Source organism: Cavia porcellus, unplaced genomic scaffold (genome assembly GCF_034190915.1).
Source record: "Cavia porcellus strain 051 isolate PalLab524CR breed Dunkin Hartley unplaced genomic scaffold, mCavPor4.1 scaffold_32, whole genome shotgun sequence".
Classification (NCBI taxonomy): Eukaryota; Metazoa; Chordata; class Mammalia; order Rodentia; family Caviidae; genus Cavia; species Cavia porcellus.
In genome coordinates this window covers 30,066,760-30,094,604 of record NW_026947515.1, presented here as the reverse complement: position 1 = coordinate 30,094,604, position 27,845 = coordinate 30,066,760, and the positions used below count along the sequence as shown (strand labels likewise).

General features: G+C 53.6%; 4 protein-coding genes across 13 annotated transcripts; 3 read left to right on the top strand and 1 right to left on the bottom strand.

Annotated features, from left to right (window-relative positions):
* Positions 1-29: 29 nt before the first annotated feature.
* Sirt7 (sirtuin 7) lies at positions 30-6,250 on the top strand. 5 transcript variants are annotated; one of them, XR_001200142.3, is made up of 11 exons: positions 30-196; positions 278-415; positions 489-593; positions 2,586-2,656; positions 2,749-2,824; positions 3,405-3,503; positions 3,576-3,812; positions 3,960-4,040; positions 4,233-4,339; positions 4,817-4,902; positions 5,490-5,669. XR_001200142.3 is itself a non-coding variant. In XM_003464903.5 (10 exons), exons 1-10 carry the CDS (start codon positions 50-52, stop codon positions 5,686-5,688), a joined length of 1,257 nt encoding a protein of 418 aa, XP_003464951.2. In that variant the 5' UTR covers positions 30-49; the 3' UTR covers positions 5,689-6,250. The 5 variants fall into 5 exon arrangements, 4 of the variants coding, with proteins under 4 accessions (XP_003464951.2, XP_005001510.2, XP_063098283.1 ...); XM_003464903.5 differs by lacking the exon at positions 4,817-4,902 and having other exon boundaries at positions 2,752-2,824; positions 5,490-6,250; XM_005001453.4 differs by lacking the exon at positions 4,817-4,902 and having other exon boundaries at positions 5,490-6,250.
* A 317-nt stretch (positions 6,251-6,567) lies between these two features.
* Pcyt2 (phosphate cytidylyltransferase 2, ethanolamine) lies at positions 6,568-13,497 on the top strand. Of its 4 annotated transcripts, none has more exons than XM_013147185.3 (14): positions 6,570-6,768; positions 8,926-9,014; positions 9,515-9,676; positions 9,893-9,959; positions 10,566-10,650; positions 10,777-10,821; positions 11,045-11,098; positions 11,259-11,397; positions 11,581-11,663; positions 11,928-12,005; positions 12,197-12,262; positions 12,412-12,477; positions 12,640-12,742; positions 12,825-12,991. In XM_013147185.3, the coding sequence occupies exons 1-14, from the start codon at positions 6,680-6,682 to the stop codon at positions 12,827-12,829; spliced, it is 1,131 nt and encodes a 376-aa protein (XP_013002639.1). In that variant the 5' UTR covers positions 6,570-6,679; the 3' UTR covers positions 12,830-12,991. The 4 variants fall into 4 exon arrangements, with proteins under 4 accessions (XP_063098284.1, XP_013002639.1, XP_003464950.1 ...); XM_003464902.5 differs by having other exon boundaries at positions 6,572-6,768; positions 12,640-12,728; positions 12,825-13,497; XM_063242214.1 differs by lacking the exon at positions 12,825-12,991 and having other exon boundaries at positions 6,568-6,768; positions 12,632-12,703.
* Positions 13,498-17,505: 4,008 nt separating this feature from the next.
* Positions 17,506-23,143, bottom strand: Anapc11 (anaphase promoting complex subunit 11). 3 transcript variants are annotated; one of them, XM_005001449.4, is made up of 3 exons: positions 23,002-23,143; positions 21,805-21,924; positions 17,506-17,799 (listed from the first exon to the last, which is right to left on the bottom strand). In XM_005001449.4, the coding sequence occupies exons 2-3, from the start codon at positions 21,911-21,913 to the stop codon at positions 17,654-17,656; spliced, it is 255 nt and encodes an 84-aa protein (XP_005001506.1). In that variant the 5' UTR covers positions 21,914-21,924; positions 23,002-23,143; the 3' UTR covers positions 17,506-17,653. The 3 variants fall into 3 exon arrangements, with proteins under 3 accessions (XP_005001506.1, XP_003464861.1, XP_005001505.1); XM_003464813.5 differs by lacking the exon at positions 23,002-23,143 and adding an exon at positions 22,722-22,952; XM_005001448.4 differs by lacking the exon at positions 23,002-23,143 and adding an exon at positions 22,736-22,947.
* A 53-nt stretch (positions 23,144-23,196) lies between these two features.
* Alyref (Aly/REF export factor) lies at positions 23,197-26,734 on the top strand. Its single transcript, XM_003464901.5, has 6 exons — positions 23,197-23,499; positions 23,849-23,980; positions 25,276-25,423; positions 26,016-26,079; positions 26,173-26,347; positions 26,426-26,734. Exons 1-6 carry the CDS (start codon positions 23,263-23,265, stop codon positions 26,438-26,440), a joined length of 771 nt encoding a protein of 256 aa, XP_003464949.3. The 5' UTR covers positions 23,197-23,262; the 3' UTR covers positions 26,441-26,734.
* The last annotated feature ends 1,111 nt before the right edge of the window (positions 26,735-27,845 follow it).

Sequence of the window (27,845 nt, the reverse complement as noted above, 5' to 3'; positions counted from 1 at the left end):
AAGCGGCGGGGCGCGGAGAAGGAAGGGGTGGGGTGGGCCAGACGCACGCATGCTCAAGCGTCCTCCGGGGCAAGCCGGAAGCCGGAAGCGTGGTCTGGGAGTGATGGCAGCCGGTGGTCTGAGCCGCTCCGAGCGCAAGGCGGTGGAGCGAGTCCGGAGGCTGCGGGAGGAACAGCAGCGGGAGCGCCTTCGCCAGGTAGGCCGCCGCCAGCCTCGCGCCCGCGCTCGCCCACACTGTCGCTTATGCCTGCCCACCCATCCGCCCGCCCACCCGCAGGTGTCACGCATCCTGAGGAAAGCGGCAGCGGAGCGCAGCGCTGAGGAGGGCCGGCTGCTGGCCGAGAGTGAAGACCTAGTGACAGAGCTGCAGGGCCGGAGCCGGCGGCGTGAGGGTCTGAAGCGGCGGCAGGAAGAGGTCAGTCCTGTGCGGCTGCCCTGGAGGGGCGGAGGGATGGGCAGGCAGGATGACCAGCCCGGGCTCCTAGCAGGTGTGCGATGACCCCGAGGAGCTGCGGAGAAAAGTCCGGGAGCTGGCCAGCGCCGTCCGGAGCGCCAAATACTTAGTGGTCTACACAGGCGCCGGTATCAGTACGGTAGGTAGGGAGGGACGGGCAGATCGGGACAGGCCAGGTGGAGGTGGGGCGCCCCCTTCTGGGAGACTGACCTGGAATAGAATCAGTACTAGACTCATTCATCATTAAAGGAACTCTTAAAAAATAAATAAATGAATTAAATAAAGCAACTCTAGGGTGTCTTCCTTCCTCAAAGATACGCGAAAAAACTCAAAAATTAAGGCAAAGACTTTTAAAAACGCACGACCTAAAGGTGTCGCTCAGTTAAAGACAAGGAACAGAGATGGAAACTGTAGTAACTGTTTGCTGGCCCCCTCTTAACGAAGAGGACAGTTGATTGACCAGGTTATGGGGGCAGAGCTAACCTTCAGGGTTTTCATTTCCTGATTTCCCACTTTGCTTTCTCCACGTTGAAGGAAGGTAAGTAGAAAACAAGACAGAATCAGAATACACCTGGTGAAGAAGAGAAGTGGTCTGGAGTTTTCTCCAATGAAGCTTTCCTGGTCTCTGGAACATGCTTAGCTTTGAAAGTGTGATGGGTACATCGACCATGTGATCTGACAGGTGATTGCGGAGTGTGAGGCAGACCCAGTCCCACAGAGATAGATAAACACTAAGTGATTTATGCTCTTAAGGAAGAAGCTTTAGGTACTGGGCCTGATGATATGTACTTGTAAACCCAGCCACTTGGGAGACTGAGGCAGGAGGATCAAAAGGTGGAGACCAGTGCAGGCAATTTAGGCATATCCCAGGTACTTTAAAAAAAAAAAAACCCTCACAAGTGAAAGTAATCACACATAGGGTCAGGGATTTAACTCAGTGGCAAAGTTCCTGCCTGGCAAATGCAAGGTCATGAGTTGGATTCCGGTTCCAAAAAAAAAAGAAAGTAATCACACAAAGTAAGCATAATGCAAAGGTAACTTTGAAGTTACTATCACACAAATCCAGATATACTTGTGGGGGTGGTAACTCATACTTGTAATTCCAGCTGTTCCAGGGGTTAAAGTGGAAAGATTTTAAGTTCAAGGTCAGTGTGTGCCACACAACAAGACCCTATCTCTAAGAAAACCAAAAACAAAAATGGAAATAATGGACACTGTATTCAAAGCTGGGAAGTCTTTTCCTGTGAGCTTGCTGAGGGAGGGCCTCAAAAATAAAGAGAGATGGGTGAAGGTTATCTCCAGACAGATAACAGGCTCAGTAGCAAGAATGTATAAGGTGCATTCACTGTTCTAACTCATAAAGAGCTGGAGCTAGAGCATCGAAAATCCCACGGCCACGTATAAAATCCAGTCATGTGATTGTTTAACAATGATAATGTGACCTTTTGCCAAGCTTGCAGTGATAAATACCAGGAGTGGCTAGTCGGTTTGACTGGAGCTTTACCATTTGAGGTTACTCTTGAATATGACAGTTGAATCATTAGGGGGCGGGTATTTTTCTGAGCTTAAGTAACAGTGAAGAACTGGAATAGAGTACAGAATGCCTGCATCCTGAATACTTTCTTGCTTCCTTTTCTTGGGTACCTGGTTTGTTGGATTAGAAACTTGATAAATTAGGTAATGTTTATGTCATCCATCATACATGTACTAAGGTGGAATAGGAACTGTAGAGCTTCAGGATATAAGGATTTGAAGGGAGGAGTACTCCTGTCCAGGGGTTTGCCACTGGCTAAATATTTCTGGAGTGCTGAGCCTGGCCCTGGGGATAACCTGGCCACTCCTCCTGAATGGAGGAACAAATGTTTGTGCTCAGTGCTAGAGAGACTGGTCTGGGGGTATCAGGGCTCCATGGCACCTCGAAGGGTGATCTGGGCCATGTGAGAGGGAGAGTTGGTAGAAAGAAGGGGCTGTACCAGGGCACACTCCATTTTAGGTCCAGGCAGGTCAACTGTGGAAAGAATAGGCCAATCTATGGGCCAGCCTGGAATATGGCATATCCCACTTCTGGGAATTGTGCCAGTCCCTACAGAGATGCCCTTTGACTGGGCTACTTTTTTTTCTGAATGTGCAGGCAGCCTCTATCCCAGATTACCGGGGACCAAATGGAGTGTGGACGCTGCTTCAGAAAGGGAGAAGTGTGAGGTGAGCAAAACCCAGCAGCCTTCTCACGTGGTGGAACTGGCCATGTGGGCCTGACTAGCTTCTCCCTCACCCCTGCTTTCCCTTCTGCCCAGCAGTGCTGCCGACCTGAGTGAGGCTGAGCCCACCCTCACCCACATGAGCATCATGCATTTGCATGAGCAAAAGCTGGTAAGAACACTGGCTGGCATATCTGCCAGGCCTGGGACCCAGAACCCCACCTTGGTGCCATTCAGCTCAGGAGTGATCAATGTGCAGCTGGTTAGATTCTTGTTGGACCCTACTGTGCTTCTCCAAGAAGAAAGGGCAGCCCCTGTCCTAAGCCCTATTCTCAGCCAGCCTCCAGCTTCTCTTGCATTGCCCCAGGGCTCTTGGAAATGGCCCTAGCCACAAGGGAAGCTTCTGAGAAACTTCCAGAGACCTGCTGAGTACCACATAGGAAGAGCAGACCAACCTGGGCCTTTGGCAATCTGAAATAGAATGACCCCAGAGGGCATGAATCTAAGGCAGAGTGGCCTTCTCTGCCCTCATCTAAGTCCAACATGGTGGGATGATACAGACATTTGTTCTCCTGTTCACTCATGGGGAAGGAACATGGTGTCCGTCTCCCCACCACAGGACTCCCCTGCTTCCCCTGAGATATACCTGCCATGTGGCTCACGTTCAAGGCTTTTTGCAGGGTTCCAATGGCCCTGAATCTTGAACGCTCTTGGCCACCCATTTCCTCACTGCTGCTATGTCTGCCTTCTAGGTACAGCATGTGGTGTCTCAGAACTGTGACGGGCTCCACCTGCGAAGCGGGCTGCCGCGCACAGCCATCTCAGAGCTCCATGGGAACATGTACATTGAAGTGAGCCATCCCAAGGGGACCAGGGGCCTGAGCAGTGGGTGAGTCCCACTCATCATGCCCTCTTGTCCTCAGGTCTGCACTTCCTGCATCCCCAACAGGGAGTACGTGCGTGTGTTTGATGTGACAGAACGCACTGCTCTCCACCGACACCAGACAGGCCGGACCTGTCACAAATGTGGGGCTCAGCTCCGAGACACCATTGTGCACTTTGGGGAGAGGGGAACATTGGGGCAGCCTCTGAACTGGGAGGCGGCAACGGAGGCTGCCAGCAAAGCAGACACGATCCTGTGTTTAGGGTCCAGCTTGAAGGTATGCGCTGATGACACCTTGAGCTCCCCAGGAAGTGAGATTGTTGCCATCCCTCCCTGCCCAAACCCCACTCCAGTTGGCATCTGACTCATTTCTGCAGCCTCGTTCTCTGCGTGTGCTGTGTCTGTCTGTCCATCCATTCTCCAGGTTCTAAAGAAATATCCCCGCCTCTGGTGCATGACCAAGCCCCCCAGCCGGCGGCCCAAGCTCTACATTGTGAACTTGCAGGTAACTTGGGTACTAACAACTGTGCCCTTAGACCTGGGCCTCACATCAGACAAATTAGAGGGATGTGGCATGTTCATGGACCTTGGATGTGCAAGTGGGCTTGGGGGAAGTAACCACTGAGCCACTGACTCAAGGCTGACAGGCCTCTGGTAAGGGCTAAGTTTTGGCCTCACTCACCTTTCCCGTTGTCAGTGGACTCCAAAGGATGACTGGGCTGCCCTGAAGCTTCATGGGAAGTGTGATGATGTCATGCGGCTCCTTATGGGTGAACTGGGCTTAGAGATCCCCCTCTACAACAGGTGAGTGGATGTAGCCACATCCCCACAACATCCCTGCCCCTCTGTGTGGTGGGCTGTGTCTGTCTGCTCCTGTGAGCAGTGTGGAGGAAGCTCTGAGGTGTTGTGAGAGCTAAGGTGCGACTGAAGCATGGTAGCAGCCAGAGGGACTGGCCTTCGTGGCTGTCTGAGGCAAGACTACACATACACACTCTTCTGCCTGGCTGTTGTGCTCAGAAGCCCTGCAGGGAGAGGGGATGGCCAGTACGTTCTTATTACCACATTACCATTGGCCTGTCAGACAAACCTGGATGGAAGAGCCCTGGAGGGGATGAAAACTCAGCAGCTCTGGTTATACAGACTCTTAGTGTCCTGGTTTTGGGAGCTGGTGTATTTGGGGGAAGCTTGAACTAAATGTCTTAATTCAGAATTTGTGATAATTTAGAGTTGGTTTATGTATTGAGTAAAAAGTTTACACTTTCTTTCTCTGTGAATTTTCAGGGTCTTATAGGGGAAATCAATAACTTCTTTTAATCAAAGGGTTCAAGAAATTAAGGATCCCTTCACCTCTGGGCCTGGCAATTCTTGTATGTTATGTTTGTGGTGTTCTGTGACGTGGGCCTATCGTGTCCTGTATTTTTTTTTTTCTACATTAACTTAGTTCATTTTCTTTATCAGTGCATATCCGTATCTTACGTTTATAATCTGTGGTTCTACATCTCAGACACATGATTCCTTCACAGTGTAGTCTGTAGGCCACACTTCCCTAGTCAGCTAGCCTTGCCTCCCTCCATCAAGCAGTCTGGGAAGGGGGAAGAGGGTCTGGTCTAACTGCCCCTGGCCATCCGAGTGAAAGGTGGGGCCCAGAGTTGCTAGTGATTCACCCCTGGAGACAGAGGAGTCCTGGACTCAGCCACCCGACCCTGGGCCTGCACTGTGGATGAGACACTGAGTTCTGAGGAGGCCAGTGAGGGTGGTTCTGGCCTGTGAGTTGCCACCCAAGGAGGTTACCTCTCCTGCAGCTCTTCTGTAGCTTGGGAACAGCCACAGCTAAAACACAGGGAGGGAAGAGCCAGGAGGGCAGGTGACCTCCTGAGGCAGTTTTTCCCATGCCAGGGCGGGTTGTGACCGAGTGCCTCCAGGTCCACCTGATGCCGCTTTCCCTTTCTGGTAGGTGGCAGGATCCTATCTTCTCCATGGCAACTCCCCTACGTGCTGGTGAAGAAGGCAGCCACAGTCGCAAGTCTCTATGCAGAAACAGAGAGGAGGCCCCATCCGAGGACCAGAGTGCTCCACTTAGCTCAGCCGCCATCCTAGGGGGCTGGTTTGGCAGGGGCTGTGCCAAACGTGCAAAGAGGAAGAAAGCAATATAATCTGTTTTTTGTTTTTTTCTCTTTTGGTACCGGGAATTGAACTCAGGACCTCGTGTTTGCCAGGCAAGCACCACGCTGCTGAGCTAGATCCCTGGCCCAACCTGGATGTTGACAAACAATTGGCACTTTGAAAATGGCTGGAACTTTTATACAGGGGCATGTGTCACTGCGAAGGCCGGCTTGTCCTCATGAAGCCTCATGTGAGCTCCTGGGTGACATTTTACCCTGACATTTTTAGCCATTTGTTCCGTGGGAAGCCACCTTGCACTGCTGTGCCCCCCAATGTGGGCTTGACCCCAGGGCACCTTCTCTATAAAAAGGGGTGGCAGCAGGTCTCTCTGTGAGAATAGAGCTCAGGTTCTGGGCCTGGCTGGCAGAGGAGCCCACAGCTGCCTTACCTCACTCACCCAGCTACTCTCAGGGCCGCCTCTATTTCTACTATTTCCTACTAAATGTGTTAACTTTATAGCGATCTTTCTCTGTGTTGGGTGTGCAGCAGAGCGGCGATACTGAGCCTCTGCTCCGAGCAGACTTTTTCCCTATTAAACATCTCTGCACTGTCTTTCTGCCTGAGTGACTGCTTTTCGGCGCTCCCGGGCTCCACTTGGGGTCTGTGGACCTGGGATCCTGGGGATGACGGGAGGCACCCTCGCAAGATCCTGCTCCGCCTTAACCACCAATGGAAAGGCCCGCCTTAACCACCAATGGAAAGGCGGAGGTGGGGCCCGGGGCAGGGCAGGGCTGGCGGCACTCAGCATTGGCTGTGGGCGGGGGGGTGTGGCTTAGGGGCTGACGGGATGTGTCATTGGTCGCGCGCAGTGGGCGGAGAGGCGGGGTCCCCCCAGCGGGCGTGGCGAAGCTCAGAGCTGGCGATGTACGCCATTGGCTGCGCGCGGCGGGTGAGGTCCGCGTGACTGCTGTGCGGTCCGACAGCCAGGCGGGGCCGCGGTGCTCAGAGTTTCCCGAGCTCCCCGTCCGCCACCTCGGGACTATGATCCGGAACGGGCACCGGACGGTGGACAGCGACGGGCGGCCAGGTCCGGCGGGTGGAAGCGCCGTGCGCGTGTGGTGCGATGGCTGGTGAGCGGGGCAACAGCGGCGGGCGGCCTCTTCAGGGTCATGGTTGGGCCGTTGTCGTGGGCCCAGCCCCGTACCTTGGTCGACTTGGCGGCTGCGAGGGAGCTGGCCTTAGGGCTCCCCGAGACATACCCCCGCGGCTCGGCAACGGTGCCCACATGTCCGGCACCTTCCAGGACTCGGGGCTTGGGGCTTTAAGTTCTGGGCCGCACGGGTCCAGCTAATTGTCTGGTCGCTTGAGGGAGCGAACGTGCAGTTGCCGGAGACCCCGGCAGTGTCCTCCAAAAAAGGCGAGGTGCTGGCTGTGGGCGGACAGCAGGGGTCCCAGGGATGGTGGGATGCACAGGCCTCCGTGGGGCTAGGATTCTGCTGGCTTCTCTAGCAAGTTGAGCTAGGGCATTGCTGAGAAGAAAGTTGAGGGCTGTCAACAAGTAGAAGGAAAGGTGAGCTCTTGTGGTAACTTGCTGCCCTTAATTCTTTCACGCTAGGTGACTGACTGAAGTGGGGAAGGCACAGGTCTGGTCAGCCCATGGGGAGCAAGGGAGGAGGCAGGACTTTGTACTCTTTTGCAGCTGTGTCGCCTTGGGAATAGGAGCAGGAGCGCGGCTTTGTGTCAGTGCACTCTGACCTTGGCCTACACACATAGCACCAGGTCTTTACACCACCGTTCTTTCCCTGCCCTCTGTCCTACCCTCCAGCGGGCACATAGGTTGGCCACTCTTAACTCTCCTCTGCTGGGACCTTTCTTTGTTAATTTTTCTTTTTGCTGAGACAAAACACCAGACGTCCAAGGTTAAGGGAGGAAAAGGTTCATCTAGCTCAGTTTGTAGAGATTTTGTTCTACAATTGGCTGGTGCCAAGGCAGAGTGGCTGGTGGCCCATGGCTGAGGGGTAACTGTTCATGGTGGCAGGTGACTGCAAAAGCAAGGAGAGAGCAAGACAAGCCTCTTTCTGTCTCTTATATTGTATCCAGTCTGCTGGGATTAGGGCACTGCCAGTCTAATCAGTGGACTGATCCAGCAGTCACCCACCCTTAATCCCAGCATTGCACCCTGAGAATCAGTCACACACTCTAGATTCAGTCACCTCTGAAAAACCCTGCAACCCCATGGGACTTTGGTGGAACATCTAGACACAAACTTAACAGATCCCTTGTGCTATGGTGGGAGTGAAAGGAATCAGAGCAGAGCACAAGACTGGCCAACAGAGAAGGCGCTGGCTGTTACCAGTTCACACAAGCACTCTCAAGAAAAGGGCTCATGGCCTGACCTGGATTTGAGGGCAAGAGCTCTAGATCCAGGAGACAGAAGCAGTTATGCACCCAGAAAGTTAAGCCAGGCCATGGGGGATAAAAATGAGATTTTCTTTTTTTTTTTGGTACCAGGGATCAAACTCATGACCTCTCACTTGCCAGGCAGGTGCTTATGCCACTGAGCTAAATCCCCAGCCCCAAAAACGAGATTTTCAAAGCCAGTGATTCCCAGGCCATTGTTTTTTTGTTTGTTTTGTTTTGGTACCAAGAATCGAACACAGGACCTCATCATGTGGGTGCTGTGCCGTCCCTGCTGGGCCTTTGTTTTTTGATTGGATTTTTTGTTTTACGTTGGCCCCAGGATTGGATTGCTCACTGTGTCAGAGTTAATTTATTTTAAAGTGATTGATCACAGCATTTTGTATTTGGTGATGGGAGGGGACAAGGACAAAGAAGATCTAAGGCATTGGAAATGGCCATGCAGCTCCCAGTGGGTGAGTTGGTCTTGACATCTTGCCAGACCCGGGGACCTCATTAGGTGTTGTCCCTGCATGTTGCACCTTTGCTGGACTTGGCATTGCCAGCAGTCTGCTCTCTGGCCGAAGATCTGTGGTCAAGGACAGCTAAGTACCCACCTCTCCTCTGAAAAGCCAGATGGGCTGGGCCATAGCAGTAGTTCCAAGGGATGAATTCTCCAAGGACTTCCAAAAGAGTCCTGAAAGATGGGCTGGGGATTTAGTTCAGTGGCATAAGCGCCTGCCTTGCAAGCGTGCGGTCGTGAGTTTGATCCCTGGTACTGGTTAAAAAAAAAAAAAAGTCCTGAAAGAACAAAGCTGCACCCTATCACAGAGCCTCCTAGTCTCTGCCCTCTTCGCTACAGTACTTGTCTGTTCTGTCTGTTCTCGCAGCTATGACATGGTACATTATGGCCACTCCAACCAGCTGCGCCAGGCACGGGCTATGGGCGACTACCTCATTGTGGGTGTGCATACTGACGGTAAGGTGTGGGCTGTTGTGTCCATCTGTCATCCCACAGTCCACCTGGGGTCAACCCAGCTGACAAAAGCCTCCAGGACCTTGGGGTGGACAGGGCAGGCCCAGGCATCCCTCCCTGGAACATGCTGTGAGTGAGGCATAGTAAGCTAGGCTCAGGCTGGCCTCAGCTAAGGATGTCCAATGTACAGAGAATAGGCTGATAAAGTCCATGTGCAGTGCTGTTGTTGGACCAAGTCTCCAACTGTGCTGTCTGTTCTCAAGCCCTGGCCTGGCTCCCAAGGCCTACAGGGACTGGCAGCTATCTTGGGTCCAGGGGCATCTGTGCTGGCCAGAGGACAAGCAGTAGCCACTTGCATGTGGTACTGGCCTGGGGGCTGATGGCGTGTTGATAGTGGCTGGCTGCCCACCTGTGTAGTTACAGACCTGACCAGTATAGGGAAGCAGGCTCATGAGGAAGCCAGCTAGAGGTCACTCATCCCTTGTCTTTTTCTCTGGCCCTAGAGGAGATCGCCAAGCACAAGGGGCCTCCGGTGTTTACCCAGGAAGAGAGATACAAAATGGTTCAGGCCATCAAGTGGGTAGATGAGGTGATACCTGCCGCTCCTTATGTCACTACACTGGAGACACTGGACAAGTACAACTGTGACTTCTGTGTTCATGGCAGTGAGTGGGCGGGATTTGGGGACAAGGGCTGGGCCTGGGCCCAGACCTCATGGTGGGGCATCTGGAGATGGCGGGGAATCTGAGAAAGCTCTGGGTCCCTACCCAGAAATAAAACACACAAATGCTAGGGGCAGCAGCCTGGGGTAGAGAGGGTCCTGGACTCCTGGAGGGCTTGGGGTTAAAAATTCTTACTTGTATGTGCTCGTCACCCCCTAGATGACATCACACTGACTGTAGATGGCCGTGACACTTACGAGGAAGTGAAACAGGCAGGGAGGTACAGGTAAGTCCCCCGCAGCCCTGTTCAGAGAGTGGGGCACAGGATTCCCTCCTAGCTCATGCGTAGCTGCTCTGCAGTAGCCGATGAGAGGAGCATATGGGCCTGTGGCCAGGGCTGGCAGCTGTGGCAAGGAAGGTGCTTGTTGTGGGTTTGGGTCTGGCAGCTGTGTAGCAAAGATGGTGGCATAGTGGTCACTGGCTGGCAGCTGCGGAGCATTACAGCATGGCTGATGCCTCTGAGGAGCTTTTAATTAACGACCCCACTGTTTTTGTGGCTGTGTGGGGCACTGCAGCCTGGAGTCCTTTGGCAGAACATGTGCACTGCAGCAATACCTGGGTAGGAGGGACCCCCCCCCCCCGAGTGTGGCCTGCCACTCTTACGTACTTCGGACATAGGGGTCCAGAGATCTTCATGGTGCTTTGCTCCTATGCTTTTCTTTAAGGAAAAACCACAGTGGTCTTTCTCCTGCTCTTAGTCTGGGTTTTCCCTTGCAGCCAGGTATGGGGAAGAGACACCAGTGTTGAGGCAGGGTGAGGGTTGTGTCCCGTAGGTGGGGTCTGCCTAGTGTGCCCAGGATACAAAGTCCCCAACCCTGCCTCTGCCCCTCAGAGAATGCAAACGCACCCAGGGTGTGTCTACCACAGATCTCGTGGGCCGCATGCTGCTGGTGACCAAGGCTCATCACAGCAGCCAGGTGAGTCTGAAGGGACCAAGCAGGGTCCCTAGGTCAAGGTCACTGCAAGTGGGGTAGGAGCTTCACTTACCATCCACCCTCAGGGGCTTCCTGTCCTGCCTCTCAGTGCCCTCTCCCTGTGCACAGGAGATGTCCTCTGAGTACCGCGAGTATGCAGACAGCTTTGGCAAGGTGAGTGGCCCCTGGGGAGTAGGGTGACGCCTGCTGTCACGGGTCTCTCTTGCACCCACTCCCTGTCCTCCCCTCTTTGGGGATGGTTCCACTCAGAGCTTCACTGTCAGCCCTCCTCCCTCCCTTCCCGGCACTGACCAGGCATTGACTGCCAGGCCTGGCCAGCTGGTAAGACTTATAGGTGACCTCTAACCAAGTGGCCTGGCCCTCTCTCCCTTTATAGCCCTCTCACCCAACACCTGCCGAGGACACACTTTCCTCAGAAGGCTCCTCCCAGGTGACCAGATGGTGGCCTCGGCATGCTGAGTCCCACAGAGGGCTGTGTCCACCAGCCTTACACTCCTCTCGGTGGTAGCACACCATCTTGGTCTGGGGCCCGTCATGTTTGTGGTGGTGGCCAGGCCTTGCTGTGACCACCTCCCTCTCTTGGCTGACAGTGCCCTGGGGGGCAGAACCCCTGGACAGGGGTGTCCCAGTTCCTACAGACATCTCAGAAGATCATCCAGTTTGCTTCTGGAAAGGAGCCTCAGCCAGGGGAGACCGTCATCTATGTAGCTGGAGCCTTCGACCTGTTCCGTATCCTCCGCAGGCCTGTGCTGTGCCATACTCATATGGGTCAGGGCCGGGGCCCCCTCAAGCTTTGGTGCAGAGGGACAGTCATCAGCAGGGAGAATGGTGGCAGGACCCAGGAGTGTGAGCTATTAGGGGTCAGAGCTACTTGCCTTCCCTGCCTATTAGTGCTTCTTAACCTGTGCATAGACATTGGACACGTGGACTTCCTGGAGAAGGTGCACAAGCTGGCAGACAGGCCCTATGTCATCGCTGGCCTGCACTTTGACCAGGTCTCTGCCTGCCCTCTGGCTCCCCAGCACTAAGGGTGCCAACAAGTTACGAAGGCCCTGGGGTCAGTGTGGGCTCAGGTGGCCTGTGGGAGCAAAGGGGACCCCTTGGGGCCAAGCTTGGTTCTCTTCTGGGGTTAAGGACTTGGGTCTGAGTGTTCCCATAAGGCCTCCTTTCTCAATTTCTGCCCACTGGGGATAGCTGGGAGGGAGGGCAGTTTGTCCATCTGAGGTCCTCAAGCTGAGCTGACCTCTCTCTGACCGTAGGAGGTCAACCGGTACAAGGGGAAGAATTATCCCATCATGAACCTGCACGAGAGGACACTGAGTGTGCTGGCCTGCCGGGTGAGCATGGCCCCTTTCACACCAAGCAGCCTGAGGGATCCTCTGGCCAGTGGGCCAGCCATGCTGCCCTGTCCTTGTTGGCTTTCTTATTGTCTTGGCCCTGTGCTAGGGCTGTCCCCTCTGGTACTGTCCAAACCCTGGCTTGCTAGAAGTGGCGACCAAGTGAACCCCTCTGCTTACTGTCCCTACAGTATGTGTCTGAAGTAGTGATTGGGGCACCATATGCAGTCACAGCAGAGCTTCTGGGTCACTTCAAGGTGAGGCTCCTTGTGGGGTCGGCTCATGGTGTTGCCATGGGTGGGGCCAGCACACTGTGGCGGTGGGGGGGGGCCTACCTGGGCAGTGGTGGTGGTGGCGGCGGCGGCGGCTCCCTTGGGGAAGGCTCCTGATTCCTTTCCCTCCCCAGGTGGACCTGGTATGTCACGGGAAGACAGAGATTGTGCCTGACAGGGATGGATCTGATCCCTACCAGGTGGGTCATGCTGACTTTCCTTGGGTCTGGGTTGAAGGCTCCTGAGCCTCACCTCCCTCTGGGAAATGGCACAGCCATTGCTGCTGTGAGGCCCTACAGCACAAGGAGGCACACTTAATGTTCAGGAGGGACTCAGTGCCATCCACCTCTTGAGGCCCGTAGGAGCCCAAGAGAAGGGGCATCTTCCACCAGATTGACAGTGGCAGCAACCTTACCACAGACTTGATTGTGCAGAGGATCATCAAGAACAGGTATGCCCACCTAGGTGAGTCCAGTTGAGGGGCACGTGTACCTGCCATTGGCCAGAAGTCCTTCGGCCTTGCTCACCTCTGTCCGGACCCCCCCAGGTTAGAGTACGAGGCACGAAACCAGAAGAAAGAAGCCAAGGAGCTGGCCTTCCTGGAGGCCATAAGGCAGCAGGAGGCACAGCCCATGAGGGAGGCCGAGTAGGGATCCTGGGCCCTGCGGCGCCCACTGCGCTCTGCTTCTGCATCTAAGTACCCACAAATCTAAAGGAAGCCACAGCATCAGCCTGGCTGGCCACAGAGGGCCAATGAGGAGGATGTTCCTTCTCCTGCCTGCAAGGTACCTGTCCTGCAGCAGGCCCTCAGCCCTCTCCATACAGGAGCAGCCCAGCTTGCGTGATGCGCAGAGGGCACCTGCAACCCAAGGGGTGCTGCTCCGGTCTGCTGCTGCTGCTGACTGGGTTCCAGCTGCAGCTCCCCTCTCTTGGACAGGCATGCCCTGCCTCTTGGCTGGAGGCTGTACTGTCTACCCAGCTTTTGAAGGTGGGGAGCAGAGGGGACAGCCTTGGGGAGCTGTGGCTCTGGGGCTGGCGACCCCCAAGTTGGCACACTCTGCCCTGCAGCACATCCAGCACCCCTTGCCTGGCTCTGGGAAGACTTAAGTGTGCCCCGCCCATCCGGCTAGCCTCCTCAACCTCTCTGGACTTCTGGTTCTCCACTCTGTACCTCGGGCTGGTGTAATTCACTGCAACTGAATAAAGCTTGTGGGACGTGCTGTCTGGTTCCCAGCCTGCCTGTGGTGATAGTGGCTATTTCCCTCTCCTACTGAGAGGCTCCTAGAAGCTTGGCAGCCTAGCCCCACCCCTAGTCTCTGTCATCTTTGGTGGACCCATGTGCAGCAGCCCTGTCAGCCACGGGTCACCCTTTGCTATGGCTGTGAAGGAGGAAACAGTTCGGTGGTTTCTGTACCGTTCCGAAAAGGACGGGCTCAGTGGTACAGTTCTGACTTAGCCTGGGTAAGGACCTGGGTACCAGCCCCAGCTCTGCTCAAGGATGCTGGGTCCCCTTGGCCTCTGAGCCACTTGGAGTGCGTGTCCTTTTCTTTGGCTTTAGTTTTTTTGAAGTCTGCCTTGTGTTCTGTGTAGGCATCGGAGGTATGGTCCACTTTCACACATCTGAGCTGGGCAGCCACCTGGTGGTCATTCTTTCATTTCCTCTTAGGACCCCCAAGCTCAGGAGGAAGGGCATCACCAGTCTTCATGGGCTCTGATGGCAGAGACAGGGGCTGCCTGGCTGCAGGCTGAAGAGGAGGCTGGCCCAGCCCTGGCACTGGTGGTATCCACGTGCTCTTGGACCCAGTCACTGGGGAGTCATGCCACATCCACAGGCCTCTTGGGTGAGGATGAGGACACCCTGCAGGCAGGCTCTGGGCCTCTGGGACAGAGGGCAGGCCCTCAAACTCACTCTCCTATGCTGAGCCTCCACCTTTGGTCTCAGCCTGGCCAGGAGGGTGGGAGTTAAGGGGGCAGTCAGAGGCCCCAGCCCCTAGCTCTGTTGATTGACTTTGAGACACAGACTCCAGAACCCTTAAATGGGGAGTTGGGGTTGAGGCTACCAAGCTTGGAAGGAGGCTGAGCCAAGCTTGTCCTACTGGGGAGTCTGGGCCACCATGGTGTGGTTCTGCCCTCACTCCTCACCCTACTCTGCACACTGGCTGCCCAGGGCCTGGCACAGCCTAAAAGCCCGGCTGTTCACACACTCACTGCACACAGTGGTTAAGCCCACAGTACTTAAAGGTGCTTGGGGGAGGCTTCTAAGGGGTGGATCCCAGAGGTAGGACTGGGAACAGAGTGGAACATAGGCAGGGCCTATTCAGGGGCTCCAGGAGCTTTGGCTCTGAGGAGGCTGAGGCTCTGAGGCCAGGTAAGCTCCCATGGGAGCTCCCATTCGAAGGGTGATGGAGTCACAGTGGTGGCCCTGGAGAGCCTATGTGGGGGTTAAAGGACAGCATGGCAGAATCCTGCCCCGATGCCTACAAGCAGTTATCCTGGGAGGAAGGCTTCTGAGCTGACCTCCTTTGAGTGCAGCCGTTGGAGTTCTGGCCCCCTTCTGGCTTTGTGAAGGGGGAGGCTGGGAAAGGCACGGCCACGTAGCTTGGAGGAGGAAGGCGTGCTCCAGGGGAACCTGCCTGCAGGTCCAGGCATTCACTAGCAGGCTGCATTTCTGAGTCCTCACCTCTATGAAGCCTGTCACCCTGCCCAGCAGCTCACGGGAGACCAGCTCCATTTTGCCTTTATTCACTTAACCATTTACTGAGGGATAGTGGAGAGGCTAAGAGGGTACAGGACACCATCCTCACACCAGGACCTACTGGGTCTGGGCTTGGGGTCTGAGGCTCAGGCACAGTGGCAATCTGTGGTGTGCAGCAACAGGAAGATGGTCCCATGATCATCATGAAGCTGCTTACAATTTTGCAGGTGTGAGGCAATGTCCTGAAAGCACATGGCCATGGAGGGCCACCTGCATACACTTGCAAACATCCACAACCCTGGGCACAGTTGCCCATGGGTGGTAGCTTGGCATGGGCATGGGGTCTGGAACCAACTATGAGCTCGAAGCACCGCACAGATGAGGCCTTGAGAAAGCCTGACAGCATCCCAGCAGTGCAGTCCATGGAGCAGTGGTAGGGTCCTATGGATGGCTTATACTACATGAGGCCAGGAAGCCCCAGCAGCAGGCACAGAACCAAGTGCTCACCACCAGGTTCACATACCAGGCCACTAGGAGGCAAGTGGTGGCAGCACTGTTGAGCTGTGTCCTCCATGATTCACATGGAGCACAGGTCATTGAGGCACTTGGAGTGCAAAGCCCAGGCTGAGTGGAACCCCTGCTTTGTGCTCAGGTGCACAGACCACTCCATACCCTCAGCCTGTGTAGCCCAGCAGGGCTGGCCTGGCTGCACTAAATTGTCACTGACCCTGAGTGGCACTGCACAGTCTCTAGTGTTCCTGCAGCTGCAGAGTAAGCTGCAGGCTACACAATACTCATGAGGCACAAGGGAGCCCTGAAAAGGAACTGACCCCCAGGCCCCAGGCTTCTAGGGAAGAAACATCTGTTAGTCCACGGTGGGACTGGGACCCACTGGCTGTTTTGTGCCCATGACGGAAGGTTTTACTATGGGCCGGGTCCCTGAGACCAGCAAAGCCAGAATGTAGGCAGAGGCATGGGTGGCCCTGACACATCCCCCAGTCTGCCCCTGGAGCCTTCCCTGTACCCAGTCAGCAAAGGCCATGTGAATGGAGCTGATCCCAGGGCAAGGTCAGGCTTTGGGCATGTACAGTGTCACAGCCCAGGATCTAACTGGGGCCAGTGGCAGGGGCAATGAAGGGATGTCCTGAGGGAGATAAAAGGAGCCTGCAAAGGCTGGTGGGGTGACCCTCCTCCAGGCTGGAGATTATGGGGTTTGATGAGAACCTTACAGGGGTCTCCACTTCCTAGGAGGAAGCAGACAGAACAGAAGAGGGCAGGAATCAAGCAGGATGTGCACGTGCCTACAGGAGTACTGGGCCTGCAGTCTCCAGAGATGTGGTATGCCCGGGGTCTGGCAGGTGAGGACAAGGCATGTGGCTGGCCCTGAGAAAAGGAGTGACCTGGAGTCCAGGGACAGCAAATCGGAGGGACCCAAGTGGCAGGGAAGCACGGAGGCAAGCTGCATGGCTGGGAAAGTTAAGTGAGGGCTGGGGTGGTACCACATGCCTGTAAACACAGGAGGCTGAGGCAGAAGACTGCCTTGAGTTTAAGGCCAGCCTGGACTAGATAGCAAGAGCCTGTCCTCAAAGAGTGAACCTGAGAAAGCTGGACCCTCCTGAGCATTTCCTGTTCCATGGGAAGACCCTTCTGAGAGGATAAAGATGTAGAAGACCACATTCTTTAGAGAAGGTTCCCAGGAGAATGGACAGCAGGCTGTCCACAGGTCAGAATCAGGCCTGGACTTTGGGGAAAACCTGATTCCAGTAAGGCAGGAAAATTCAAAGCCACAAGTCTCTGCAGCCTTTACAAAGTCCCAAACTCAAATCATATCCATCTCTCCTCTTAAACTGTGGGCCTTCCTGACTCCCAAGGACTGGTGCCAGTGCCAATTGTCCTAAGGAGACACAATCCTTGGGAGGCTCCTCTCTTCCCAGCCAGGGGTTGGCAGATGCTGGGGAGCAGCATCCTAGCCCTGGAGCATGGGTGGGCTGCCAGGAGGAGCTGTGGGCTGTTGGAGCCCTCCTGTCTGTTCTCTAACCCCACGGCTTAGTGCTGTGCCCCTGTGAGCTGCCTCTGTATTCACTTACCTGTCCTGCAGTTCTGGGAACAGACCAGGCAGCAGCTGGGAGGGGCAGGGCCAGCAGGTCACCTGCATCTGCATGTGTTGGCTGCGAGCTACACTGCAGCCCAAGCAAGACACAAGGGACCTGGAGAACAGACTGCCACAGTTGTCTCTGCAGCACTTCTGAGGACATTTTCCTTTTACTCAGAGGCCTGTGACAAACAGCTGTCAGTGGGTTCTGCCAGGATCCAAGAGAGGTTCCCAGGGCCTCAGCCTGGCCTCCCAGTCGGCCTCCACCAGTAAACACATACCCGGGGCCCTGCCCCAGGCTGTCCCACTGGATCCTAGCTCCTTCAGCCCAAGTGATGTATCACACTCTGATTGGGATGTTTATTCATGATTATTTTCCTATCAAAAGACACCACAGTCACATCAGTATGTTAAGAACACAGACACCCAGCCTCCAGCAAGGCTGCTTTAACAAGCTTTACTTATTGGATGAAAGTGTCTGGCTCTGTGGGAAAAGAACACAGGAGGCTCCAGTCCTCAGTCCAACCCCGTCACAGCCAGGGACACCACTGCCAGTGGAGATGCCGGGCGTCCGGGTGAGAGGAGGGCCTCACTCCTTGAACTTCCACTCCTGGCGGCACATGGGGCAGTGCTGCTGCACTTGCTGTGCGTTGAGCCACTTGAGGATGCAGTGCATGTGGAAGCAGTGGGAGCACTGGCCCCACACCAGGGGGCAGTCGTCTCCAGGCACCTTACCTGTGGGACGGCAGCGTTAGGAGGGCTCCGCAGGCCACGCAGAGCGCATGACAACATAGGCAGGGACCGGGGAATCAGCAGTGGCTCTGCCCTGACCTGAACATCTCAGGCTGCCAGAGAAGTCCACAGGGGTTGCCCTGCACCCAAATGTCGAGGTCACAGTGGACATTTGACTGGTGACAGCAAGCAGGTAATGCTCACGGAGTACTGGGCAGATGCTATCTGAGCAGCAAAGTATCTATCTGTCTTCACCAAAGGCAGGGTGGGGCACAGGGACCTAAAAGAGTCCTCCCCTGGATATCACAGAGCCAGCCCACTACACAGGCTTCCCCCTTCCTGCCGCCCTACTCCAAGGCTGAGGCACAGGCTGGGCCTGCCACCTCCACAGCGGAGGTCTAGTGCAGACACCCTGTCATGATCAAGAGAAGAACGCCTCTAAGTTCAGCGATCCAAGGCCCTATGAAGAGCTGGTCTAAAAACACAGCCAGGCCCTGATCCTGTCCCCACTCAGGGCTGCTTTGGCTCTGGATGTTTGATCTTGCTACTTCCAACCCATCCTGTGGCACTTGCCCTACACTGTACCTGCTCCCAAGCCCCTTTGAGATCCTCTTCCCTGGGGCACTCAAAAGCACTCACTGCTGCCCCGCCCCCCACCAGAGTCGGAGGGGTCCTGCCCTGTTCTAGCAGTGCCTGCAAGCAGCCTGCCTGGGGCAGCTGATGGGTGTCAGTGTGCACCCTGAGTCACACAAGGACCTGCTCGTGTCTGGATGAAATTATGTTTTAATTAAAACACCTCTCGGCCGGGTGTGGTGGCTCACACCTATAATCCCAGCACTCAGGAGGCTGAGGTGGGAGGATCCTTTCGAATTCGAGACCAGCCTGGGCTACAAAGTGAGCTCAAGGTCAGCCTGAACTGCACAGCGAAACCTTGTCTCAAAAAAAAAATTTTTTTAAAAAAATAAAAATAAAAATAAAACACCTCTCAACCTAACTGCTTTACCCTAAAGCCCTCTGGCTCGTGGAAGTTCATGAAAGCCTTAGTCACTCCTGACTGCTGCAAGAGAAACCCAGCACTACTTAACTAACCCATCCAGAGAGCACTCCAAACTGTACATGAAAACAGGCTCGCCCTAACCTAGCCAGTGAGAAACAGAATGGGTTTATAGCCGGGCGTGATGGCTCATGTCTATAATTCCACCACTCGGAAGGCTGAGGCAGGAGGATCCTTGCAAGCTCGAGACCAGCCTGGGCTACAAAGTGAGCCCAAGGCCAGCCTGAACTGCATAGCGAGACACTGTCTCAAAAAGACAAAAAAAAAAGAGAGAATGGGTTTAAGTTTCCTATTCTCAGTTTTAATTTTTTTTTTTTTTTTTTTTGTATTTTAACGGTACCAGGGATCAAACTCTTGACCACAGGCTTGCAAGGCAGGCGCTTATGCCGCTGAGCTAAATCCCCAGCCCCAAGTTTCCTATTCTCTGCAGGCTACAGGCCCCATATGCACACGACTGGAGAACACTGCATGATGTGGAGTGTTCACCCCAACAAGGAAGGTCCTGTTTAGAGAACCTGGCTGCAGGCCCAGGTCGCATGTGTGGTCAGGCTGGGCTCTGTAGGTCCTGTGCATCTGCCACCTCTGTGGTCAGGCAGGGGCAGGCACCTGGAGCCCACAGAGTTGTCTCCAGTCTGCATGTTCAGCAGCCCATGCCAGACCTGTAGGCCTGGAAAGATTGGGAGGTGCTCAATTGGTTTTGAGGACTTTATAAAAATTAACAACCTAGACAGGGAGAGAAAGAAAAAAGTTAACAACCTGTTGCTCTGGAAGCCGAAGTGGCTGAGGCTCCCATGGTCTTCCTGGCACTTTTACAAGTGATTTAAAAAGGATTAAATAAAATTAGAAGCCAGGACATGGGTGGTACATGCTTATAACCCCGGCACTCCAGGAGGCTGAGGCATAAGGATCACACATGTTTGAGGTTAGCCTGGGAAACTCAGCAATGAGCTGAGCAAGAATGTCCTTGTCTATTCCATTTTATTGGAGAATTTCCTATGTATTTATTTAGAGGTAGGATTTCCTTCTATAGTTCAGGCTGGACTCGACCTGCCAGCAATCCTATTGCCTAAGCCTCCTGAGTGTTGAGATTAGAGCTGTGTGCCACCAGGCATCCACAGCAATGAATATCCCATCCTACCCCACCTTCTTTCCTTTTCCTTCTCCTTCTCTTTTCTTTTATGATAGGTGTCTCACGATGTTGTCCAGGGTAGTTAGGCACTGACGTCACACATGGCTTTTAACAGGTCTCCTTCCCCTATTCTGGTACTGAGAACTGAACCCAGGAAATACTAAATTGTATCTCTGGCCATTTTGAGGGACTGATGGACAGGGAAGGGTGAGCAGAGGGAAAATTGAAAAAATTAGCATCTGTTATGGGGCTGAGGATATAGTTCAGCACCACAGTGCCTGGCCTGGCAGACACAAAGTCATGAGTTTGATCCCTAGTACCAGAAAAAGAAAAATCTGTTATGTACATGTAGCAAGTCTCCATCATGAAAAAACAAATTTTTTTTAAAGACAGTCTGGCTATAGCCCAGGCTGGCCTGAAACTCACAGTAATCCTCCTGCCTCAGTCTCCTGAGTGCTGGGATTATAACTGTGCACACCACACCCAGCTTCACGATGAATTTAAGCATTATGTACTACAAATATGTACCAATAAATTTTTTTTTTTTTTTGGTCTTCTTGAGATAGGGTCTTACTATGTGGGCTCACTTTGTAGCCCAGGCTGGTCTTGAACTTGCAAAGATCCAACTGCCTCAGCCTCCTGAGTGTTGGGATTATAGGAGTGCTTCACCGTACCCAGCTGTACTAATAAAAATTTTAAACTTTTTTTTTTTTTCCTATCTTCCTTGAGATGGGGTCTCTCTATGCAGTTCAGGCTGGCCTTGAGCTCACTCTGTAGCCCAGGCTGGTCTCTTAACTTGAAACCATCCTCCCACCTCAGCCTCCCGACTGCTGGGATTACAGGCGTGAGCCACCACGCCCAGCCTTTTTCTGGTTTTTTTGAGACAGAGTTTGATTAGTTGTTGAGGCTTGAATTTGAGGTATCTTCTGCCTCAGGTTCATGAGGGCCAGGGTTATCGGGATGCACCACCATCCTCAGCTAAAAAATAAATTTAAATATTTTTAAAATAAATTTTATTTTGAGATAGGTCTCAGTAAATTGCCTAGGATAGTCTCAAACTTGTGATCTTCCTGCCTCAGCCTTCCAAGTAACTGAGAGTACAGTCACATGCCACCATGAATGACTTTTTTTTTAGTATTTTTTGAGACAGGGTCTGGCTTTGCAGTTCAGGCTGGTCTTGAACTTACTCTGTAGCCCAGGCTGGTCTCAAATTCACAGTAATTCTCCTCCCTCAGCCTCCTGAGTACCAGAATTTTTTTTTTTTTTGCTAACAGGAATCAAATTATAATCTTTTACTTACCAGGCAGGTGTTCTGTTGCTGAGCTATATCCCTGGCCTCATGAGTGCTGGGATTACAGATAAAGACAACACAGCATGAATGACATTTAATAGTCTTTATAAGCTGGGCATGGTGGTTCATGCCTATAATCTCAGCACTTGGGAGGCTGAGGCAGGAGGATCATTGCAAGACAAGCCTAGGTTACAGAGTGAGTACAAGACAAGCCTAGGTTACAGAGTGAGCCCAAGGCCAGCCAAACTACATAGCAAGACTCTGTCTCAAAATGACAAATAAATAAATAGTCTTGAGCTGGGGATATAGCTCACCGACCATAAGTGCTGGCCTGGCAAGCATGAGGTTCTGACTTCAATTCCTGGTACATTAAAAAAAAAAATCTATTAAAAAAAAGGAGTCTTTTTATAAAATGGTTAAGAATGCCTGACAATTGTTTTTGTAAGTATTCTTCAGGAAAAAGAAACAAAAAGTAGGGACTTCAAAGCTGGGCAAGCAGGCAGGGATGGAAGCACACAGAGAGGACACACTTACAGTCTGGACAGCAGCCATTGAACGCCATCCTGCAGATGCCACAGTTCTCATCGTTGGCTACCCAGAGCCAAGTGGCCACACCATTCCAGCATTTAATCTTCACTTTCATGGCAGCAGAGCCTGCAGGTTGAAGAATTACCTAGCTGAAGTCACACTGCACAACTACAAAATCTAGCTACCAAAGTAGCAGTGCTGCCTTGTGCTTACAGCCCAGTGGCTTCACAGGAGCTACTAGAGGAAAAGATTTGTTTTTCAAGAGTTACTATCTATGCTGGGCACGGTGGCACATGTCTATTATAATCCTAACACTTGGGAGGCGGAGGCAGGATTGCTGCAAGTTTGAGATCAGCCTGAACTGCATAGTGAGACCATGTCTCAAACAAACCAAAAGTTATCTATCTACCAGCCATCTCATGTCATCAACAGAAAGGCACATAACTTGATTCGTTGGCTTGTCAGTGCTGGGGAGATTAGAACAGGCCAAATTTGGGTTTGGTTCTGCCACACATTTAGGATATTTTCAAAAATCTACACCCTTGGAAGGGTGCATTGGTTCTCATTTCTAAGTTGCCAAAATACATCACGTACCACCCAACTAACCACCCTCCCCTCTCTAGCGCGCGCCCGCAATCGACTTCGTGGGTATACTGGAGTGTGCTAGGCAAGTACTCTACCACTAAGCTGCTACCCAGCCCTTTTTCATCTTTTTTTTTTTTTTTTTTTTTTTTTTTTTGTCTTTTTCATTTTTATCGGTACCGGGGATCGAACTCACGACCGCCTGCTTGCAAGGCAGGTGCTTATGCCGCTGAGCTAAACCTCCAGCCCCTTCATCTTATTTTTTGAGGCAGGGTCTCGCTAAGTTGACAAAACCGGTCTCGAAACCACCATGCCGATTCAGACAGTGAAAAGATACTAACAAACAGTCACTAACTTGGGAGGTTACAGATGGAAAGCAGACTCCAGCTTGCTAGCAGCCTTTGCCTTTGTCTTCGCCTCAGAGGACACACGAACCGGGAAACTCCGATCCGCAGCTCGTCAGCAACGCCGCCAACCAGTGACCCGCGAGCAAAAGGCTAAACGGAAGCAACCGCCCGGCTCCAGACCCCCCAGGCTGACACTAATCCAACTGGCGGGCAACCCCGCCCACCTCCCGCCCTCGCACCTGCGTCACCTAATCACGCCCTGACCCGCCCTTACGTCGACTGCACCGCCCTTTTGTCTGCTGCACCGCCCTACGCGCGGGAAGGTACAAAAACGACCGCTTGGAGACTGGCGCTGCTAGAGTTGCGCCCGCCGAGTTTGCCGACTGGTGCGCACGCGCCCACTCGTCTTTCGTGCGCCTCAGCCAATCGCTTGCTGCTCAAGACCTTCGACGCCGGAAGACCGCGCCAGCGCCGGAAGTGACGCCCCGACGTGCTGACGCGCGGGCTCGATCCGAGGCCCGATTCCGCGCCCGCCATGGCCGACAAAATGGATATGTCTTTGGACGACATCATTAAGCTGAACCGGAGCCAGCGAGGCGGCCGCGGCGGGGGCCGTGGCCGCGGCAGGGCCGGTTCCCAGGGCGGCCGCGGCGGTGGGGCGCAGGCCGCCGCGCGAGTGAATCGAGGCGGCGGGCCCATGCGGAATCGGCCGGCCATCGCCCGCGGCGCGGCGGGCGGCGGCGGCAGGAACCGGCCGGCGCCCTACAGCAGGGTGAGTTTGGGGGCACTGGGGCGGCCAGGCGCTGCGGCCGTGGAGTCCCGGCGGTACCGTGGCTTGGGATAGGCGGAGGGCAGTGGCTCTGCGAGCCCCGGCCCACGGCGAGGGTCTTCTCCGTCGCTTTGTCCGGACTCTGCTGGGGCTCATGGCGGCGGGAACTTAGGCGAGGGACGCAGGAATAGTGCGCGGCCGCTGTGGGACCCCGGGCTTCCGGCAGAAAGGGGGCTGCTCTTGGCGTCTGAAGCACGGGTCCCTGCACAAGGGAGGACCTGGGCGTCCGTGAGGCCGAGGGGCAGTCCGAGCAAGACACCTAACGGGTATGTTTCTGGTTTTTTTTTTTCAGCCAAAGCAACTTCCCGACAAGTGGCAACATGACCTTTTCGACAGTGGCTTTGGGGGTGGTGCCGGCGTGGAGACGGGTGGGAAGCTGTTGGTGTCAAACCTGGACTTCGGAGTATCAGACGCAGATATTCAGGTAGGCGCGCCGAGAGCTTCCCAGCTAGCACCTGGTCCCACACGGATGGAAATACGGTCCTGAGTTCCCACCCGCCTCAGAACCCGAGCCTCCCAGTGTCATGAGCGGGCTGAATTTCGAAGGGGATGCCCGGCATACGGGAGCTCAGAGGCAGGCAGTGTGTGCGGGCGGAGGGTGACAGACAGTAGGTTAGTTGGCTGTAGAACGGACCTTCCGGGGGCCCGGGGAGGCCCTCTTTTTCTTACTGAAACTGCCAGTTTCTCACAGGCACAGTGACTGGGCGAATGTGAGGGAGGATTCTGGAGGCTACTATTTTCTAAACTTCGTGCCTGTTTTAGTGAGCTTTGTGTTGTCAGCACAGCGTAGGGGGCTTGTAACTGTGTTTTCTCGCGGTATTGCCTTGAGCGACTACCACCTTCCTTCAGTCTTGCTGTTGGCATGACTTGTCAAGTTTGTCTTTCATTTACGTTTTTGATTGGAATCCAAAAGCATTGAAAGTTTTTTTGGTCAGCTCTTTTTGGGAGTGAGTCTTGGAGGTGGCTGGGTCAGGGTGCTGGACCTTCCTTGGGTTCCATGTCTCAGAGCGTAGCAATTCCGTGAGGACCGCAAAAGACTGAGCATGCACAGTGTCTCAACACTTTTAAAAGTGGTTTCTAGCATCCACTGGAAACTGCTTTTGGTGAACTCCACCTCCCACTGTATGCCTGCAGCTGGAGTAGCCCCAAACTCTGGGTTCCCTCTCCACTCCCAGCCTGCCTGAGGTCAGCGCAGTTTCCATGGTGTGCTTGACTTTGGTCAGACTCCGGCAGGCTTGAGTAGGAGGAGAGGGAAAGGTGGGCCAGAATGGGGAGGGTGGAGTGCAGCACTCCTGAGTAGTGGGCCCTTTGAGCTGTGCAGTCTGTTGGGAAGTTCTCATTATTGTTCTTGACTTTTGCTCTTTTGTGAAGTAGACCTTGGCGTGTAGTAAGTTTTCCTCCATTGAAAAAGATAGTGATTTAATGCTACACCCATGTTGGGGTATTGCAACATTTTGTAACTGGTTCATGATACAGAAAGATGTCAGGTTCCCAAATGGGCAGGGGTTGTCCATCCTAGGTGTTCTTGTAAGTTGTCGTCCCCCCCCCCCCACCACCACCACCTTACCCCTTCCCTTGGCTTCTGTTACTACTGCCCTGCATCCCTGTAAAAGGCTGCCAAGGAACTCCTAAAAGCACTTTGTGTTCTCAGGGACTGTTTCTGGGCCTTGGAAGGAAAATGCCTTACATGCTTTAACAGCTGCTCTTCCTGGCTCCTAGGAACTGTTCGCTGAATTTGGAACACTGAAAAAGGCAGCCGTGCACTATGATCGCTCTGGCCGAAGTTTAGGAACAGCAGATGTACACTTTGAACGGAAGGCAGACGCCCTGAAAGCTATGAAACAGTATAATGGTGTCCCTCTGGACGGTGAGTCTGGAGCTAGGCCCAGGACACCTGTGGGGCTTGTGGAGTTTGGGGCTGGCACTGGTCCCTGTAGGAATATGGGTGGCCCCTCTGGCTGAGGATACTTTGCATTTGCCCCTTTGTCTCTCTCTTCCATTCTGCCACCTCTCATGCTGCCCCACACATCTGGACCAACCTCTTGTGAATCCCCATCCAGCAAGCTACATCCCTCCCCTCCTTCAGCTCCTTCCGGAAGATTCACTTCTGTGAAGCCTTCTCGGAATCGCCATAGTACACCTGAGTGCGGGGCTGTAGTCGTAAAGACAAAGGTACCTGTTCTTCTTCCGTCAGGTCACCCACACCTGTCCACCCATGAGCACCCCAGACACCTGACCAAACAGCCCACCTACCTGGTCAGAGAAGGAGTAAGGAGGTGTTGGTGGGGTTCTTTTATTGTTACTCTGTTCTCCCACCAACTCTCCAGGTTGTTTCCCTTGTTGGGGGAGCTGGAGATGTACTGAGGCCCTTTCCAGAGCTTGCATGGAGACCAGGGTATGGTGCCTCTGGGTTAGCTTCAAAATCTCTGCAATGAGCTCTCTCGTATTTTTTGCCACAGGCCGTCCCATGAATATCCAGCTTGTCACGTCACAGATTGAAACACAGCGAAGACCTGCACAGAGGTGAGTTCCAAGGCCTTTGGGGTGGGCACTGATTGGCCTATGGGATGTGGTCTAAAAGCCAGATGGCTCAGTGAGTTCTGTTTTCCTCACTAGTGTAAACAGAGGTGGCATGACTAGAAACCGTGGCTCCGGAGGTTTCGGTGGTGGTGGCACCCGGAGAGGGACCCGTGGAGGTAGCCGAGGAAGAGGCAGAGGCACTGGCAGGAACTCAAAGCAGCAGCTTTCTGCAGAGGAGCTGGATGCACAGCTGGACGCCTATAATGCAAGGGTGAGTCTCGAGAGGGACTGACCAAAGTCATGGGAGGGTGGGGACCCCTGAGTGACCTTCCTCCCTCTTCTGTTCCAGATGGACACCAGCTAAACCGCTGATCTGCGTGGAGAGGACCCAGCATTCCATCCGCTCTCTGGGAGGAGGGGGTGGGAACTGGGCTGTGTGGCCAATGACCGATTTGTTTCTTTTATGTTTTAAGATAGCATTTAAAAACTCATGTAAAGTTTTTCTTTTCTTTTCTTTTCTTTTTTTTTTTTTTTTTTTTTAATTCCGAAACAGACCTGTTTTGTACCAAGTTATTTTTGGGATAAATTTTACTGGTTGCTGTTGTGGAGAAGGTGGCATTTTCACCTTTGCCATAATAAACTAGAAATGTGTGTAGAACTGTGATTGTCTTGTTTCATGGGCTCTGCCCTGCAAGAGGGGAGGGTGGCGGGCTGACTGGCAGCTGTTGTGGCATCATGGTCCATGCTTTGGGGGCTGGGCTGCCCGCTTCTCATCTTCATGTTTCTAACTCCCTCCTCTCTAACTCGATAGGTGGGTGGATACCAGAGCAGCAGTGGCCCTTTGCCTGGAGCTGCGTCTTCACTCTGCCTGTGCCATGAGGTGAGGGCGGTAGTGGTCCACACTGCACTGTTGGGAGTTCTTGCAGGACCTGGACATTGGTGGACTCTTTCTATTCTTTTACACTGTGTCTGAGACAGCTGACCCCGTGTTTTGGCCCCACATTTCCCTGTTACTTTATGCCACAGGGATCTGAGGTATCAAAATACTCCCTTAATTCTGTGCAAGTGTCTCCCAGTATCATTGGTTATGTTGGTTCCAGGACCCCCACAGACTCCAGGGTATCCAGCTCCCTCACAGGAAGTGGCACAGTGATTCAGTAGAACCTGTGTGTGTCCTCCCAGACCTCCAAAGTCATTTCTAGGTCACCTAAACCACCTGAGACAAGGTAAATGCCAGGAGACACTTACATGCCATATTGCCAAGGGAGTAATGACAAGGTACGGTCTGTGTGATCAGACGTGAAAACACACACACAGTCTTTCTGAATGTTTTGAGTTCTTAGCTGGTTGTGTATGCACGTAAGGCACTGGCTGTGTTTGGCAGAATGGCTCCTGGAAGCCAAAGCAGTTTACATTCACTTGAATAGGACAAGGTTGGAAAGCCTTGTGCCACCTGCAGAGGCTGGGAGAGTGGTGAATGGGGCAGGGCCAAGAGGTGATTCTTGACCTGTGTCTCCTCCCATCTTCCTGGGGAGTGCTAGGAACACCAGGGATGGGTGGGTGTAGTGGGGAGACTGAGGCCGGAGGGCAGTTCCCTCATGCTAAGAGCTTCACATGTGCCCCGAATCAAGTCAGCTCCTGTGTTTGGATGAGACTGACCAAGTCATCTGTAGGGAGTGTGACCTGGTGGCCTTTTAATATCAATGCTGCCACATAAGTAGCCTGCCCAGCGCCAGGTAAGGCCGCTGCCAGGAACCCAGACAAGGTAC